The sequence below is a fragment of the Cetorhinus maximus genome, chromosome 5, assembly GCF_964194155.1.
Source record: "Cetorhinus maximus chromosome 5, sCetMax3.hap1.1, whole genome shotgun sequence".
In the NCBI taxonomy this organism is placed as follows: domain Eukaryota; kingdom Metazoa; phylum Chordata; class Chondrichthyes; order Lamniformes; family Cetorhinidae; genus Cetorhinus; species Cetorhinus maximus.
The window spans coordinates 35,477,751-35,496,603 of NC_135883.1; the positions used below are offsets into that span (position 1 = coordinate 35,477,751).

General features: G+C 42.4%; 2 protein-coding genes across 7 annotated transcripts in view; one reads left to right on the top strand and one right to left on the bottom strand.

Annotated features, from left to right (window-relative positions):
• Positions 1–11,164, top strand: part of b3galnt2 (beta-1,3-N-acetylgalactosaminyltransferase 2) — a 61,166-nt gene extending 50,002 nt beyond the window's left edge. Inside the window, exon 12 of one of the 2 annotated variants that reach the window (XM_078541707.1) lies at positions 11,032–11,164. In XM_078541707.1, the coding sequence (XP_078397833.1) occupies positions 11,032–11,089 (58 nt within the window). In that variant the 3' untranslated portion in view covers positions 11,090–11,164. The remainder of the gene's footprint in view (positions 1–11,031) is intronic. The other variant, XM_078541705.1, reaches the window with a different exon arrangement.
• Positions 1–18,853, bottom strand: part of tbce (tubulin folding cofactor E) — a 52,105-nt gene that overhangs the window by 15,335 nt on the left and 17,917 nt on the right. For all 5 annotated transcript variants that reach the window (XM_078541703.1, XM_078541704.1, XM_078541701.1 and 2 more), the window contains exons 4-11: positions 17,434–17,616; positions 13,057–13,145; positions 10,369–10,468; positions 5,224–5,326; positions 5,071–5,147; positions 4,527–4,622; positions 3,655–3,719; positions 1,479–1,543 (exon numbers count right to left, since the gene is read on the bottom strand). In XM_078541703.1, coding sequence (XP_078397829.1) covers positions 1,479–1,543; positions 3,655–3,719; positions 4,527–4,622; positions 5,071–5,147; positions 5,224–5,326; positions 10,369–10,468; positions 13,057–13,145; positions 17,434–17,616 — 778 coding nt within the window. The remainder of the gene's footprint in view (positions 1–1,478; positions 1,544–3,654; positions 3,720–4,526; positions 4,623–5,070; positions 5,148–5,223; positions 5,327–10,368; positions 10,469–13,056; positions 13,146–17,433; positions 17,617–18,853) is intronic.

The window sequence follows — 18,853 nt, forward strand, 5'->3', positions numbered from 1 at the left end:
GATCTGTGCTGTACACATATAGCTTGTATATAGTCTTCAGGCAGCTAAAAGCATTAGTTGATGGAACTGAAAAACAGATTGTGATCCCATCAGGAATATAGCTGCAGTCTACTGCAGAACCTTCTGTAATATTTGATTGACAGGTCTGGGATTAGCCCAGAGTGTCCCACTGAGCAGTACAATTGCAGTCTAGTGCAATCTGTGCACGCAAGTCCAGACTGAACCAAGCGGTGGGGAGAAGGGAGAGGTCAATTTCAGTAAAGTGACAGTACAGCTTTACAGTCTGATTTACTTTTCACCGTCCGCCCCCTCACCAGCCCCATCAAAGTTGTGCAGTACCTGTCCGACCATTTCTGTGAGGCAGTAATAGTCCAAAAATAGCAATGACAGGCATTAAGTGCTTCAAGAAAGATATCATTAAGCCGACAAACAAAATCTCAAAGGAGTAAATCACTTCAAGTGACTGAAGCAAGCTGCCAAGAACTCCGATTGATGAGTCTGCAGGGTTACGGAAGCAAGCTGAAAGCACAATTATCAACTCTACAGATGAAGCACAACAAACTGCCAAGCTTCAATTCTGAGCACTCCAGCTACTCAACATTAATAAGCAGGCTACAAGCAGCGATTCTGGAGGCCTGACTGTCTGTATGCAGTGAATAAGATGCTGTGCTGGAGCAGTTCACTGGGTAACTACCAAGAAAAGAATAAAAGATAGAACTTGTATTTATACAGCGTCATTCACAACCTCAAGACATCCCTCAGCTCTTTGCAACCAATTAGTTAGTATTTGGTTACTGTTGTAATGTAGGAAACCTGGCAGCCTATTTGTGCAGAGCAAGCTCTCACAAACAGGCATGTGAAAATGACCAGGTCATCTGCTTTAGTGATGTTGATCAAGGGATAAAAGTTGGCCAGGAGACTGGGGAGAACTCCCTCCCCTACGCTTCTTCAAAATTAACAGCCACGGGATCTTTTACATCCCACCTGAGAAGGCTCTGAAAGACAGCACCTCTGACAGTGCAGCACTCATGACCTTCTGATTCAGAGGCAAGAATTTTACCCACTGAGCCATGGCTGGGACAAATGTGGAGACTTTGTAAGTCTAGTTGGGTTGTCCCAGGGAAATTAAATGTAGTGAAGAGAAGTGAAGTAAAACAAACAAACACAAACACAGGCACATACACAGGCTCAGATATAAATGGCTACATGGCTAAGTCTTTGAGGGCTATACTACACAGGGAATCATCACCTGCAGAAAGAGTGGAGGAAAAGTTAGGAAAAATTTACCAAACATTATTGATCATGCAGTTTATGTTGATTCCAAACTATTTTTTAACAACTTCCAAGTATTCAAGTATCGTAAAGAAAACTGACCAGAAACCAAAGCAGAAACAAGGAACATTAATAGCAGCTTTAGTGTGAATTTGAGAAGATTTACTTATTGTTTTACGGAATTAAATTCTTAGATATAGATTTACCTCTGAGATTCGGTTCTTGTCGATTGCTAGGAATTTCAATTTTGGAAACATTGCTGTTTTACCGTCTGGAAGAGAACAAAAACAGATGGAGAACACTCAAGGAAGGATGTATTTCACGCATGCCAACTAAGGATAACTGCAACTAAATTATGGTAAATTTATGTCCCATTGCACTCTCAATGTAGCTACATGGCGCTGACTAGCGGTTCATATGGACCAATCCCGGGACAATCATCATTTTGGATTCCATACCTTCTTGTCTAAGGATGAATATCTGGATTGTTCCCAATTCGAGTGTTGCTGTACCCTCTGGGAGGGAATTCTCACCATAGATTTGAAACTCCTGCCACTACTATGTCAAAGATCAAACCATTTCCTGACCCACTCCATGGCAGAGGGTAGGAACAGACAGCAGCGCAAAGGAAGAATTGGGGATGGGTCAAATGGAGCCTAATCTTACACACTTATAAGGGTTTCTTTATAGCCATTGCAAGGGTTATGGGAGTCTATAAAACCCTCCCGCCATATAGGGTTAACTAAAGCATAACCTGGTATAAAAACAACTACAGCCATGGAAGGAGCATTTAAGGAGCATCCTGTTAGCCTTTATCGCAAGAGGATTTGAGTTAAGTAGTGAAGTCTTGCTTCAATTGTATAGAACATTGGTTAGACAGCACCAGGAGTAGTGTGTGCAGATTTGGTCCCCTTAACTTAGGAAGGATACTATGGTCAGAGACAGAGAGTGCAGTGAAGGTTCACCAGACTCGTTCCAAGGATGGCAGGACTATCCTTATGAAGATAGATCAGGGAAACGGGGCCTGTATTCTTTAGAGTTTTGAAGAATGGGAGGTGATCTTATTGAAACCTGCAAAATACTTAAATGGATAGACAGAGTAGATACAGGCAAGAGGTTTCCCCTAGTTAGGGAATCTAGAACCAGGGGACACAATTTCAAAATAAGGGGGAAGCTACTTAGGATCGAGATGAGGAGAAATTTCTTTATTCAGTGGGTTGTGAATCTTTAGAATTCTATACTGCAGAGGGCCATGGAAGCTCAGTCATTGAGTATGTTTAAAGCAGAGATTGACAGATTTCTAAATACCAATGACAGAAAGGGATATGGGGGTAGTGTGGGAAAAAGGCACTGAAATCGATGATCAGCTATGATGGTATTGAATGGTGGAGTAGGTTTGATGGGCTGAATGGCCGAATCCTGCTCCTATGTTCCTAAATTGCAGCCTGTGAGAATATTAAGATACTAAAAGAATGACAATAGGATCAATTTTAAAACAATGACTATATAATCCATTTTAAAATAATCAGATTTAGAGTTTAGATATAGGGAGTACATATTCACGATATCACGCAAGTGATTAGCAAATCCCTACAATTTTGGCACAATCTTCCACAATGCAAACAATGCAATCTTGAGCATACCTGCAGGTAAGTTATAGCAACTACAAGGACAGCAGATACATGGAAACACCACCACCTGGAAGTTCCCCTCCAAGACACTCACCATCCTGTCTTGGAAATATATTGCTGTTCCTTCACTGTCACTGGGTCAAAATCCTGGAACCCCTTCCCTAACAACACTGTGGGTGTACCGACACCACATGGACTGCAGCGGTTCAAGAAGGCAGCTCAGCACCACCTTCTCAAGGGCAACAGGGATGGGCAATAAATGCTGGCCCAGGAAGTCCGCATCCCGTGAATGAATAAAAAAAAATGACACTGATCTGAAAGTCCAAATGGCATGTTCTGGCAGATCAACAAGAGGCAGTTCTCCAAATGCCAAGGCAGAGGGAAAAGTCACCAGATGGGGTGCATGGCACAGTGGAAGGTCACTGAGAGAAGAAAATAACCCAATGCATGAATTAACCAGAAGCTTCCCAAAAGCTCAGTTAAATAAACACACCACAGAGTGTGGTAACCTCCTATACAGGACAAGATCTGACCAGTGTCTTGCTCTTAACCATTATCCAGTGCCACACAGGCAAATCTTGAACAGTGTCAGGACTGTACAAGGCTAAGATGTCTAGATTCACAGGGGAAGAGCAGATACAGCAAAAAGGCTCTAGGAGGCTGCTGGCACAAGTTGCAATGGCTGTGGCAGAAGGGAGGGGGGCTAAAAAAACCTGAAAACATATAGATTTCTTTCATAGAATTCATATACCTGGTTGAATATCATCAAAATGCAATGAAGTCAACCCAGTGTTTGACAAAATGAGCTGCTCCAACCTGAAATGACAAAGAAGACCGAGACTGGTACATTAAATTGTAGTGTAAATACAGAGGTAATGTGATTATTAAAATAAAATTGACATGAATCTGGATTGGAGAGGATGGATTCCATGGTGCTAGTATTACTGTAATTAATTATTTCAGATAAGCCTCCCCTCGTCCTGTCAGTGAATTAAATGGAAGCCTCATGTGCAGGAATTGCCACCTTCCCTGGAAGACTGGAATGGTGCACGGGTGGTCAGGTGCACTTTGCTTCTTGGCTTGCACAGCACTGAGAACAACTCCGAGCAATAACAAGAGATCGGAATGTTTTCCCATGTACAGGTATATAGTTATTAGAACAGAGAGCCTTACCACAGGGGTCTTTTAGAGAATGAAGGAAAGAAAATAACAAACAAAAAAGGAAAAGAACTTGCATTTCTATAAGCACCCTTTATGACCTTAGGACATTCAAAAGTGTTTTAACATAGTCTTTAAGTGTAGTCACTGCTCTAATGTAGGAACCGCAGCAGTTAATTTACACATGGCAATATGTGAGACTTTGAAAGTGCTAACGAAAAGTATCAATGGAAAGCTAATCTAAAGGATGAGACACAATAGAGTGATTTATCACAAAATACAGTGTGCTTTGGATTAAGATACCAAATAAAGTAAATTTATAAAAAAACATTCTTATGCGTTGCTGGCAAAACAAAAATTAATAAAGGTCTGTACACAGGCCCTTTGCACTGCAAGTAATGGTGAAGTTCGGAATATTGTTACTTGAACTGCGAGCTTCAACACAAAGGAAGGATATCAGCTAACCTTGGCAAATAAGCAATGTGCACCAGTTGATTCTCATCAGCCAGCAGGTTGGAGCTGAGATCCAGTAATGTCAAGGACTGTAGAACACCAATAGGCCTAGAAACAAGTCACAGGGTTGATGAAACAATACATGGGAAGAGATGAAACACACAGACAAAGAAAATAAATACCAGCTGCATCTAAAGCCAGTACTAAAATATAAAATTTTTCTACTATGGAATTAAATATCAAATTTGATGAACGTTCAAAGGTTCAATAGTCGAAACGTTAAAATTTAGGTACATAGTGACAAATATACAGAAGAAAATTGTGAACCAGAATCTAATGCTAATGGCGAGGAATATAATTAAAAGCCCAGTCTAAAGTTACAGGTTTGATCAGAGTAGCATACTCCTATTTAGTCCAATTACCTGCACTTCGATTAGCTCCCTGACAATTCATCTTAGGTAGTGGACTGCTTGTACCCGGCCCACACCTATCACTGTGAGGGGTTTCAAGGTGTGAATCTTGGTGCGTGGTGAAAGTGGGCCAGAAATTAGCTTACCTTTCTAACACAGAAATAGCATTAGATGACAGGTGGGCCCTTTCGAGCACTGGCCACATTGGGGCACATTCCAGAACCTGTAAAAAGATCAGAGTCAACAACTCTGTGTTGCATCACATCATGCTGTTCAAGCAAAGTCAACACCTGTGTTACCTGGGCCCATGTCAGTCCATTGTGTTGAATGGCTAATGCCTTCAGGTTGGCAAATGCATCAGACAGAGAGACTGGATTGGAAACAATCGCCAACTTGTTTTGACTGGTAAGAGAGAGAGACAGAAAATTACATATGAGGAGGTAGGAAAAACAGTTGCCATGGAGACTCTTTCAGGAATCCTGACAGCTCAAGTAAGAATAGATGGATCACTTAGCTAGCAAAACCATTCATCAAATCCAGGATGTGCTTGTCAGATTGTACAGAAGCAGTGACATCATCCTCACATTACCCAAACTAAGTTGTCTTTTCATTGAAAGACCTATTCTTTACATCTGTAAACATACAGGAAGTATTTCAGATAATATGATTGGGAAATGGAAAGAATAGTTCAAGACTCAAGACGTAATAAAAGTAAGTATCCTAATTATACCTTTGATGGTACTTTCTACTAACCAGGGAGATTGCACTGAATGTGAGATTAGCATCCTTCATTAAGCATTTCCCGGTTCTCTGATTGCAGTACAATTTCACGTACAAAAGTGGTCATATCCTTAGTCGGGTGGCAGACCAGACTCGGAGCTTTGCCCTTCAAGGAACTTGAGTCGAGCAATCTCAATCTGCTTCACTACCTCGTTCTAGGCAGTGTCTTACATAGAATATACAGCACAGACATAGGACATTCAGCCCAACTAGTCAAGACTGGCCTCCTCACAACTCTCTTTTCCAACTCTCTTCTTCTCACCTTGTCACCATATCCTTCTAAACCTTTCTCCCTTGTGTGCTTATCTAGCTTTCCCATAAATGCATCTATTTAATTCACCTCAACTGCTTCTGGTGGTAGCAACCAGCTTACAACCCTGAGTTTTGGACTCAACCAAAAGTGGAAACATCTTTTCTATGTCTACCCTGTCAAACTCCTTCATAATTTTAAGGAGCTGTATTACCCCTCAGCCATCTCCGTTCTGGCGAAAAGACCCTCAGCCTGTTCAGTCTTTACCGACAGGTATTTAACAATAAGTAACAAGAATTGTCGAATGAGAAGTCGCAGGCACTTCTGAATTATGTCATCCTTGAAGGGGATCGGTGAGAGGCTGGGAGGGGGCAAACAGGGGTTGAAAGAAGAACAGACCAAAGGCAGGGACCCCAATGTTCAAAGTCAACCACCATGTACAAGGAAACAACCAAGGACTGGGGATAGGTTTTAAAAGACATAGGGCAGCTTGAATCACTGTAGTACCAACTCATCTGTCACCCCGAGCTCTCAGGTTACAATAAAAGCATGTACTATTCCAGGTTACTGTGTTGTAGATGTTACCCAGAGAAACAGAGGTGTTTTTCCTTTTGCCAAAAGGCTCTTAGGTTATGGTCCAAGGCAGAAAAGTTTCTTAACAGTATAGGTAGCTCATATAAACTAATTCGAAATCAGTTATGAATCTGACAGAATACTAGAAATAAAACCAGTCTCATTTCCTATGATGAATGAAAATATGCAACTAATACTCTAGGACAACAGCTGACCAAACACTGCAGAGTCTGAGTGTTGAAACTGATCATAAGCATTCCTTGGAGAGACTCAATTATATAACCCTACACAATTACAAAGTTTAAAAGTTTGTTCTGTTTTAGGAATGTCTGTCTAATTTAAGGTAAAATGAAGCAATGAAGAGCGTCATGTGACCTGCTTCAAATCTTGCTTGACAACAAGCCAGGGTGGTTGCTGTGGGGACAGTGAGGCCCAGATTGATTTACTGGGAAGAAGATGCAAAATGTTCATACTTGTGGGCAATGGTAAGGTATTGTACGATGACTCTGAGTAGGCTGTTAGTCTCTAAGTCTGACAGGGAGGTATTATGAATGTCAGATTTTGTAAATGGTTATACTTTAAACTGTCCATTTAATTTCAAGATAGAATGGAGCTGGGGGTCTAAAGGATAACTAATTAGTATTTCTACCTAGATACAAGGCCCATGTGATTCACATTGCCATGGAAATGAGCTTAGAGAGGGAAAGAATCCATAGTAAGCCATTGTAGTATCAGGTTACAGAGTTCCCTAAGGTATCACTCAACCTCACAGACAGGTCAGCCTGCAAGAATCTGAGAGAGAGGCAGCTAGTCTCTCTGGTTAACCATGCAGAATACGAGTGGGAGCTCGCACTCGGATTGTAGAAACCAAGTTCGTGAAGATTTAAGAGGGGCTGCAAGATTCACCTAGCTTTGGCTAGAGGAAGAAATCTCCAGGGTAACCATCACCATGAAAATCAGTTTGGGGATTAGAAGTCATCCAGCTGGAAAAGGGAAAAGGATGCAAAGCTGAGAATAGCTTTGTACTGGTTCCTAGAGGATAAAGTATCCAAGTAAGGGGCAAAGTATAACTATGGGGAAGGGGTTTTTTGGCTGTTTTTATAAGTTATATGGGGGATCTTTTCTGCAGTTTAAGTTGCCTACTGAATAGTGTTTAAACAATGTTGTTTTTAGTTTGTTTATTACAGTAAAAGTCTTAAAACTTAAGGTCTTGTGTGATTCTTCCAGTCAGTAACTGGGAACTCAAATATCTTTTTAAAAGTTATGGATCTCTATGGAGATGGTAACAAGTTAACAATCATAACAATCACTGGATTATCTAGATTAAAGCCAATTTAAATCTTCAAAAATTCCCTGTTCCATCATATACAATATTTGCTAGATAACTTCTCTCTTCCTCATTCTCATTCATGGCTTTTATAATCATTTGACTTCATTTACCCTTATGCTTTCTATCACTTATCCTTTAGTTATCTATTTTGACATTACTTATTGCAAATATGCCTTTGCATCAATCATAGGTGTAGAGATTTGACAATGGTTAAGTTGATAGTATTCAGTATCATTGTCCAGTAAAACATGGGGGCACCAAGCGATCCTTTTCATGAGGTTAGCAAAGGTAAATACTGGCCCATGTAATGTAGGGAACAGGACTGGCGCAACGACTAGGCAATTGTCTCGAGCAGCAAGATTTGGAGGGGGGCGCCGCGGCACAAAAGCACCTACACCATGGCACAAAAGCACCTACACCACGGCATCAAAATGAAGTCTGAGTTTGGAAACTTTAAAATGTCATCAACATGACTTAATTATGAGCATGAGCAACTTAACTGAGTGTCTGGGGGGTGGCGGAGGGCACTTCAAGTTCAACCATTCAAAAAGGCAAGGCGGTGATCTTGTGATGTGAGCTGAGGTCTCGCGAGTGGTGCAGGAGTGGAGCTGTGAATCTAAGTGGCATCAAGGGAACATGGTACTGCAGAAGCAGAGCAATGGGGTGGAGCTTGGGGGGCTGAGAACAAAGGAAGGGCTGAGGGCAGGCTACTGATAACAACCACCTATGAGTTTGACAATTTTTAGAGGTTGTATGCGAGTGGGAGCATTTTACTGTTTTAATTTTCTAAAGCTAATTGTGGGGTACGGGCGTGCAGGCTGAAGGTTCGCCTAAGGTGGGCAAATAGCCCTGCGCAGCCCTGGTAGGGAAACATGGCACCCAATTTGTACACAGCAAGATCCCAATGGCCAGGAATGAGTTTAATGATTAAGATAATTTGATTTTAATGCTGTTGGTTGTGGGATAAATGTTGGGCACAGCATTGGGGAGAATTGCTCTACGCTTTTTTAAATAGCAGCCGTGGGACCTTTTATGTCCACCTCAGAGGGCAGACAGGACCTTGGTTTAAATTTTCATCAGAAACACCTCCGACACTGTAGTACTCCCTCTGTACTGCATAGGGAGTGTCAGCCCGGATTATAAACTCAGGTCTCTGAGGTGGGGCTTAGCCCCACAGTCTTCTGATTATCAAATATGCTAAGATGACACCTTATAAAACATGCATGTGAATGTACCCATAATCATAGAATTGTTTCATAAAATATATATAAAATACAAGGCACAAGTCAGGAGTGTGATAGAATACTCCCTACTTGCCTGGATCAGTGCAGCTCCTACAACACTGAAAATGCCGGACACCATCCAGGACAAAGCAGTCCACTTGATTGGCACCACATCCACAAACATTCACTCCCTCCACCACCGACGCACAGTAGCAGCAGTGTGTACTATCTACAAGATGCACTGCAGGAATTTACCAAGGCTCCTTAGACAGCACCTTCCAAACCCACAACCACTACCATCTAGAAGAAGGGCAGCAGATAGATGGGAACACCACCACCTGGAAGTTCCCCTCCAAGTCACTCACCATCCTGGCTTGGAAATATATCGCTGTTCCTTCACTGTCGTTGGGTCAAAATCCTGGAACTCCCTTCCTAACAGCACTGTGGGTGTACCTACACCACATGGACAGCAGAGGTTCAAGAAGGCAGCTCACCACCAACTTCTCAAGGGCAACTAAGGATGGGCAATGAATGTTGGCCCAGCCAGCGAAGCCCACATCCCGTGAATGAATTTTAAAAAAAATCTCAATGTACACATGTGTACATTAGCTTCATAAAATTTGATGGTACCTTTATCAGAACCAAATAAAAGTTATGACTCCATGCTGCTATTAGGCCAGGGAAGATAATGCCTGTATTCCCACTGGGTAGAAACGCCATTGAACACATTAGTCATCCTGAAAAGGTTCAGATATCTTACACTGATGACTGACAAAAGTTTGTGCAGCATTTCATAAACAGCATTCAATTAAAAAGAATATAGGAACAGGAGACTAGTCCGCCCCTCGAGCCTGTTCCACCTTACAATTAGATTATAGCTGATGTGTATCTTAATTCCATTTACCCACTTGGGCTCCATTACCCTTAATACCCTTGCCTTACAAAAAACTATCAATCTCAGTATTGTGATTTTCAATTGCCCTCAGCCTCAGCAGCTTTTTGGGAGTGTACCAGATTTCTATTACCCTTCGTCTGAGCAAGTGTTTCTTGACATCACCACTGGTTGGTCTACCTCTAATTTTAAGGTTATTTCTCCCTTAATGGTCAATCATACAAGTAAACTTAACTTAAGGAGAATTTCACTTGAAATCGAGTAATTCATTATTTCCTTGCACCCATTGCCTTGTTTTGATTCTAGACTCCCTCTCCACCAGAAATAAAATCAGTGTGACACCAACAGTTTCTGAAAGCATCACTAGCCCTTTATTACTGTACATAGATTTCATACCTGAGATCAAGATGTTCGAGTTTCCTTAACTGTCGAGTAATTTGCGCTACCTTATCCCAGGAAGGAAGCAAGTTCTTGGCCAAGTCCAGCTCTACAATATCTGAAAGAAAATGGTGAAGGAATAGATTTGACAAACCTGCCTTATCTGAAGCCAAGGCATGATTCCCCCATCCTGCAAGAACTGTGCTGCCAAGCATTCTCCAATAGTGAGTTGGTCAGTTAACCTCTTTAAGATAGGTATGCACTGCGCTGGAGCAAAATAATTTATATTTTTGCCTTTTACAACCTCAAAGCATTCCAAAACACTTCACTGCCAATAAAGTATTTTTTGAAGTGCTGTCACCTGTTGTAATGTAGGGAAACACAGAAACCAATCCGCACACAGCAAGATCCCACAACCAGCAATGGAATTGAAAAGACAGCCAATCAAAACTGTTAGATCCAAGGTCCAGGTGGCTGCTGTGCTTTTACACTGAGTGGTTGACCAGGCCAGACCAGGAATATCCCAGGTTAGCTGCTCACAGTAAGGGTAGTAGGTCTGCTGCAGTAGCATTTAAACAATGGTTGGCATCATATGCATGATGCACTCTAATTGCTCCATCTGCTGGTTAAAGTGGTATATCCCAGTAAACATGCATTCTCCCCTCTTCCTACCTATCCCAGATTGTCTCTCTGTGAGCACAGTACCAGGACAGAATTTCCTGATGCAGAGCTTCACTAAGCAGATTGCTGATTCCACTGATGACTTGGCAGTAAACCATTTGGATTAGTGCCAAGGAACCTGATACATCTTGTGGCAGGGTGCAGTTACTGATGATTGGGATGGAGCTCTGACCATTGGTTGCATTTAACTACAGGGAATGAGATATGAAGAAGTCTCACATTGGCCAAGTGAAGAACCTTACTTTCCAATTTCTACAGAACCTGTGGGGGTTTAACCACAGGCAAAGAAAACCTGATCTGGAACAAACCATGCGCATGCCTTCAACTATCGAGGCCCTAAGCTCTTGAAATCCCTCTGCCTCTCTAGCTCCCTTTCCTCCTTTAAGATGTTCTTTAAAATCTACCTCTTGGACCAAGTTTTTGATCACCTGTCCTAATATCTTTATATGTGCCTCTGTGTTAAATTTTGTCCATAATGCTTCTGTAAAGTGCCACCTTGGGACATTTTACAACATTAATGGCACTGTATAAATGCAAGTTGTTGTTGTCTGATGATGATGAAACAGGTTCTTTAAGTCAGCATAGAATAAAGGGTATGGACCTTCTCACAGTGATTTCCATGCCTTCTGTGTAAGTGAAACTCTGGCTCTCCTCCCAAATATAGATGGCAGCATATCCCATTCAAGTGGATGCAAGCATCTCTCTCTCTCTCCTCCCATCTTTAGTCAATGAATTTGACTTGAGACCTGGTTGCAAATAGCTCACAAAGTGTGCTCATTGAGTCCGAATCAGGAGAAATTTTCCAAAGTATGTACCCCATTAATGCTCTATGCCACCAACACTTCCCTGTATAACCCAGGCATCACCTTGGTGGAAAGCACATTGATCTACAGAAACTGCGGGATCTCACAGTGTGATGTGGTTGGCCAAAACATCACCTCAGTTATCTGCCAGGGACATTCCAACAAACTAAGACTTCAGATATCCTGCATCATGTATGCTGCATATCAGGATAGTAATGTACAAGGGCATGCTATAACCAAAGAATAGTTTCTTTTTAAATACTCATAAATGTACAGTACAGAAATAGGCCATTAGAACCATGCTACACACGAGCCTCCCCCTACCCTACTTCACCATATTGAAACATACAAGATACTTAGGGGGCTTGACAGGGTAGATGCTGAGAGGTTGTTTCCCCTTGCGGGAGAGTCTAAGACCAGAGGGCATAATCTCAGAGTAAGGGGTCACCCATTTAAGACAGAGATGAGGAGGAATTTCTTCTCTCAAAGGGTAGTCAATCTGTGGAATTCTTTACCGCAGAGGCTGGGTCGTTAAGTATATTCAAGGCTGAGATGGACAGATTTTTAATCAGTATGGGGATCAAGGGTTATGGGAAAAAGGCAGGAAAGTGGAGTTGAGGATTATCAATCAGCCATGATCTCAATGAATGGCAGAGCAGACTCGTGGGCCGGATGGCCTACTTCTGCTCCTATATCTTATGGTCTTATCTAATACCATCAACATAACCTATTCTTTTCTCCTTCATATGTTTATCCAGCTTCCCCTTAAATGCATCTATGCTATTCATCCCAACCACTCCTTGTGGTAGCAAATCCCACATTTTCACCACTTGCTAGGTAAAGATGTTTCCCCTGAATTCTTAATTGGATTTCTTGATGACTATCTTATATTTATGGCCCATGATTTTGGACTCCTGCACAAGCAAAGTTGTCTTCTCTCCATTTACCCTATCAAACCCTTTTATAAACTTAAAGGCCTCTATCACAGGTCAATGTCAAATCTAGTCATGATGCTCCAGTTATCATAATGGGGGCAGACTTGACGGCCCAGCAGGTCTTTTCCTGCCCACCAATCTTCTATGTTTACAAGGGCTGAAGACTTTATAAGCAACTCAGAAATATATTAGCCCATGTTTAAAACAAGCACACTTCCTTCTTCTAACAGATGATAGACACAGTATTCTTTTTAATCAGTACAACTAAATTAATATTGTAAGGATACTGGGGCAAACATTGGAGATCTCGTCCTCTTCATTGGCGTGGCTCACTTGACACCCACTGACCGAAACAATCAACAACGCATCAAACCACCTGTACATCAGACAGACAGAAGGACATGGTTAGAGCGGTCACCAACCTATAACAGAGGAACTTATGTTAAAAATCATTGATTTTCATTTAAATGACATTTAAGTGTGTGAGAAACAGTGAAACTCAATTGTGTTGCTGAAGCACAACCTAAAGGTTGAAAAAATGATCACATTCCACATTTCTCATCGCCTTGGTTTCCTGGCGTGGACAGAGATGAGTCATGTTCAGTGTGCATGTGATGCAACTATGAAGTCTAACCTCACCTATGCACATGTATTAGTTATCTCCTAGCGTGATCACAGGAATGGCTCAGCACCTCACACTTCTAAATTACTGGTCTGCTTTCGGAGTTTGGCTCCAAAGATTTTATAGTCACATTTTCTGTGATGTGACGGGACGCTTCTAGTGGCAGATTATTCCTCACAGGAGGGCAACTGGCTTAGACCGTGGCCTAAAGAGATGATACAATTGCAGCTCTGCAGTTTGGAGTATGGTTAGGCCAGATATCTACATTCATTCTTTCACCCGGAATGGTATGCAGGGAAAACCACAAGGCATACAGTCAATGATGGACAGGGAATTCCAGACTGACCCACACAATTGCAATGCCCGGTGCATCACGAACACTCCGTACCCGCGTGACTGGTGGGAGAGGTGAAAAACCAGATTAAAACTCCTGACCACTTAATGAAAAAATAATAATCCCATTGTCCATTCATCGTCCTTTCCAAAAACTGCAGATCTTCAATCCCAATTAAGTAATTGAGCAATGAGCTTCAGTGCTGCAGCCTATCCCATACAGATGCATCAGCCCAGGATGAAGAAGACATTATACCTCTCATCTGCAGCTATCTAGAACTGTGAAGGAAGGGGGTGCAGGAAGAGGGCACAGTGGATTGTCAGCCTGGATTATCTGATGCCTTATGGTATAACGTAGGAGGAACAATGTGTATCTGGTTCCCACTTGGTAGGTGCAAGGCTGTGGGGGGTGGGGAGTGGGGGTTGGCGGGATGAGCAGAAATCCTTGGTAATCCAGTAGGAGAGAGTGGAATGGATGCCCAATTTGGTGATCCTTGTGGTAAAGGGGTGTGTGCGTCGTGTTCAGGACTATCTAGTGTGGGTGTGAAGGGATGGGGAGAAGGTTGGAAATATGTCTACTCCCAAGCTGTGTCTAATATTTAGCAAAGAACCTCTGTCAATTTCAGAAGCTATGATAAATTGCCTTGTGTAGTCACTGTCATTATGTAGACAAATGCAGGAGCTAATTTGTGCACAGAAAGGTCCCACAAACAGCAATGAGGTTAACCTATTTTTGGCAGTTTTGGTTGACGAATAAATGTTAGCCAGGACATTAAGAAAAAACCCTGTTCTTTGAGGAGTATCATGGGATCTTTCACGTCGAACTATGGGGGCAGACAAGGGACACAGTTTAAAGTCTCTTCCAAAAGACAGCGTCTCCGCAAGTGTAGCATTCCCTCCGTACTACACTGGGATTGTCAGCCTGGATTATGTATTTAAGACTCTGGATTGAAACTCAAACCCACAACTTTCTGACTCAGAGTTGAAAGTGCTGCCCACTGAGCATTGGCTGACACTGAAGGAGCAGACATTTGCTGAGCAATAATGTGACATTGGAACATAGGACTTAGGAGCAGGAAGGACAAATGGCTCTTTCAGCCTGCTCTGTCATTCGATAAGATCATGACTGATCTGACTGTGGTCTCAACTCCACTTTCTTGTCTGCCCCCTTAATCCTCGACTCCCTTGTCTAACAAAAATCTATCCAATGCAGCCTTGAATGAATTCAACAACACAGCCTCCACTGTTTTCTGGGAAAAAGAATTCCACAGCCAAGCTACCTTCCGACAGAAAAAAATTTCTCCTCACTTCTGTCTTTAAAGAGAGACCTCTTATTTTTAAACCGGGTACCCTAGTTCTAGTCTACCCCACAAGATGAAACATCCTCTCACTATCCATCTGGAGTCCCCTCCAGATCTTATATGTTTCAATAAGATCACCTCTCTTCTTCTAAACTCCAGTGGGTATAGGCCCAGTCTGTTCAACCTTTCTTCATGAGGTAAGCCCTTCATACCAGGAATGAGTCGAGTGAATCTTCTCTGAATTGCTGATCATGCATTTATACCCGTTTTCAAATAAGGAGACCAAAACTGTACACAGTACTCCAGATGTAGTCTTACCAAGGCCCTGTACAGCTGCAGTAAAACTTCCCTACTTTTTTTCCACTACCCTTCCAGTAACTGCCAACATTCCATTTGCCTTCCTAATTACTTGCTGTACCTGCAAACTAACTCTTGTGATTCATGTATCAGGACATCCAGATCCCTCTATACCACTGAGTTCTGCAGACTCTCTCCATTTAAATGGGATACTGCTTTTCTATTCTTCTTGCTAAAGTGAACAAGTTCACATTTTCCCACATTATACTCCATCTGCCAAATTTTAGCCCACTTACTAAACCTATCCATATCCCTTTGTAGACTCTACCTCCTCTTAACATCTTACTTTCCTACCTATCTTGGTATCATCGCCAAATTTAGCTACCATACATTCCATTCCCTCATCCAAGTCATTGATACAGATTGTAAATAGTTGAGGCCCCAACACTGATCTCTATGGCATTCCACTAGTTCCAGCTTGCCAATCCAAAAATGACCCATTTATGCCTACTCTTTGCTTCCTGTTAGCTAACCAATCCTGTATCCATGCTAATATGTTACCCCCTACACCATGAGCTCTTATTTTGTGTAGCAGCCTTTGATGTGGCACTTTATCAAATGCCTTTTGGAAATCCAAGTACACCACATCTATAGGTTCCCCTTTATCCACATTGCTTGTTACTCCCTCAAAAAACCATGTTGACTCTGCCTGATCCCATTATGATTTTCTAAGTGTCCTGCTTTAACCTTCTAAATAACGGATTCTAGCACTTTCCCTAAGACAGATGTTAAGCTAAATGGCCTACAGCTTCCTGCTTTGTCTCCCTCCTTTCTTGAATAATGGTGTTACATTTACTATTTTCCAAACTGCTGGAACCCTTCTACAATCTAAGGAATTCTGGAAGATTATAACCAATGCCTCGACTATCTCTGCAGCCACTTATTTTAAGAACCTAGGATGAAGGCCATCTGGGTCCTGGCGACTCATCAGCCTGAGGTCTAATAGTTTTCCAAGTACCTTTTCCTTGGTGATGGTGATTGTTTGAAGCTCCTCCCTCCCTTTCACCTGTTGATTTACAAGAATCTTTAGGAAATGTTCTAAGTCTTCTACACTGAAGACAAGCACAAAATACCTGTTCAATGCTTCGGTCATTTCCTTGTTTTCCATTATTAATTCCCCAGGCTCACTCTCTGGAGGACCAACACTCACTTCAGTTACTCTTTTCCTTTTTAAATACTTTTAGAAACTCATACTATCTGTTTTTATATTTCTAGCTAGCTTTCTCTCAGTCTGATTTCTCCCTCTATTGTTTTTTAGTCTTTCTTTGCTCAAGTCCCCAAACAAAAAAGGGAAATGTAATGGGATACAGTGGGTCTATGTGTTGTATCTTGTGAGTTGTACCGAGAAATGCTACACTATCGGAGTTGCTGTCTTTCAGATGCTTGTTTTGAGCTGTTCTGCGTTTCATATATGCTTCAACATATTTCTTTATCTCATATTAAATGTTGTAAACAAAATATTCAGAACACAGGAAACACACCAACTACCAAAAGGGGCTGGGTGTGAAATAGAATTGCCAACCCTCCAGGACTGCCCTGGAGTCTCCCAGGAATTAAAGGCAATCTCCTGGACATTTGTGTGAGGAAAACCCAGGAAAACCTCATGTCCACTTTTTTTCAAAAAAGAGATCTGTTTATTAATTATAAAAATATTAGGAGATGGAAAATAAAGGCTGTTTTACTGGGAGGGGGAAAGGAGTGTGGTTGGCACCAGGAGGTCATGTGATAAAACTTCCAGGAGCACATTTAATCAGAGTTGGCAACCCTAGTCTGCAAAGATGATGAAACAAAAATGACTTAAGTCCACATCTGGAGAATATAGAAAGAAGCAAAGAATGAAATGAACATGATAGAAAAGATAACAGTAAGACATTAGAAAAACAAGTGACAGCATACATATTTATGAATGTTTTCCCTTGTTCTGTGTGTATGATACATCATACATTTTGAAGAACAGGTGGAGTGCGCCAAATTGAGCAGATGTTTCAGAGAGATGGAGCAGACAAAATTGGCCGCATGATCGCCTCCTGTATGTGCTATTCTACGATTACCTTTGTTTAACGTCTTGGCTTCCCAAAAATTCGATAGGTTTCTTGCCCCAGCGAAGAGGATTGCCCCGGCAGTCCTGTATTCCCTGATTGCCCTCCTGCCCATAGCGGTCCCTCACTGCCGAGAGAAAATCCACTCCGAAGTTTGCCTTTTGAGGGCGAATGAACGAACCACCTGTGGGGTGACTGACACAAAGAGGCGTAGGTTTTTTTCTTAAGAGTCATTGCATTCTTTCTGAATCAGGGTCATGTGCTCACTCCTATTCCTAGCAGTTTTCCCAGCCAACACCTCCACCCAAACAGTGAGGGAAGGCAGTCAGTGTCTACAGCTAAAACAAATGCAAATATACCTGGAAAAACTCAGCAGGTCTGACAGCATCTGCGGAGAGGGATACAGTTAATGTTTCAAGTCCGAATGACTCTTCATCAGAACTAAGGAAAAATAGAAAAGAGGTGAGATGTAAACTGGTTTAAGTGGGGGGGGAACAGGTACAGCTGGATTGAGGGCCAGTGATAGGTGGAGATAACCAAAAGATGTCATAGACAGAAGGACAAAGATGTGTTGACGGTGGTGATATTAGCTAAGAAATGTGCTAATGGGGACATTAAGGGTAGAAAGCAGGACGAGCAAGGGACAGATAGCCCTAGTGGGGGTGGTGGGGGGGATCGAAATAGGCTAAAAGGTAGAGATAAAACAATGAATGAAAATACATTTAAAAATAATGGAAATAGGTGGGAAAAGAAAAATATATATAAATTATTGGAAAAGGGGGGATCGGAAAAGGGGTGGGGATGGAGGAGAAAGTTCATGATCTAAAGTTGTTGAACTCAATATTCAGTCCGGAAGGCTGTAAAGTACCTAGTCGGAAGATGTGGTGCTGTTCCTCCAGTTTGCGTTGAGCTTCACTGGAACATTGCAGCAAGCCAAGGACGGACATGTGGGCATGAGAGCAGGGTGGTGTGTTGAAATGGCAAGCGACAGGGAGGTCTGGGTAATGCTTGCGGACAGACTGAAGGTGTTCCGCAAAGCGGTCACCCAGTCTGCGTTTGGTCTCTCCAATGTAGAGGAAACCGCATTGGGGGCAGCGAATGCAGTAGACTAGATTGAGGGAAGTGCAAGTGAAATGCTGCTTCACTTGGAAGGAGTGTTTGGGCTTTTGGACGGTTGCATGGGAAGGTGCCGTGGGAGGGGGTTGAGGTGTAGGGAGTGATGGAGGAGTGGACCAGGGTGTCCCGGACGGAATGATCCCTGCGAAATGCCACCGGGGGGAGTGAAGGAAAGATGTATTTGGTGGTGACATCATGCTGGAGTTGGCGGAAATGGCGGAGGATGATCCTTTGAATGCGGAGGTTGGTGGGGTGATAAGTGAGGACAAGGGGGACCCTGTCATGGTTCCAGGAGGGAGAGGAAGGTGTGAGGGCG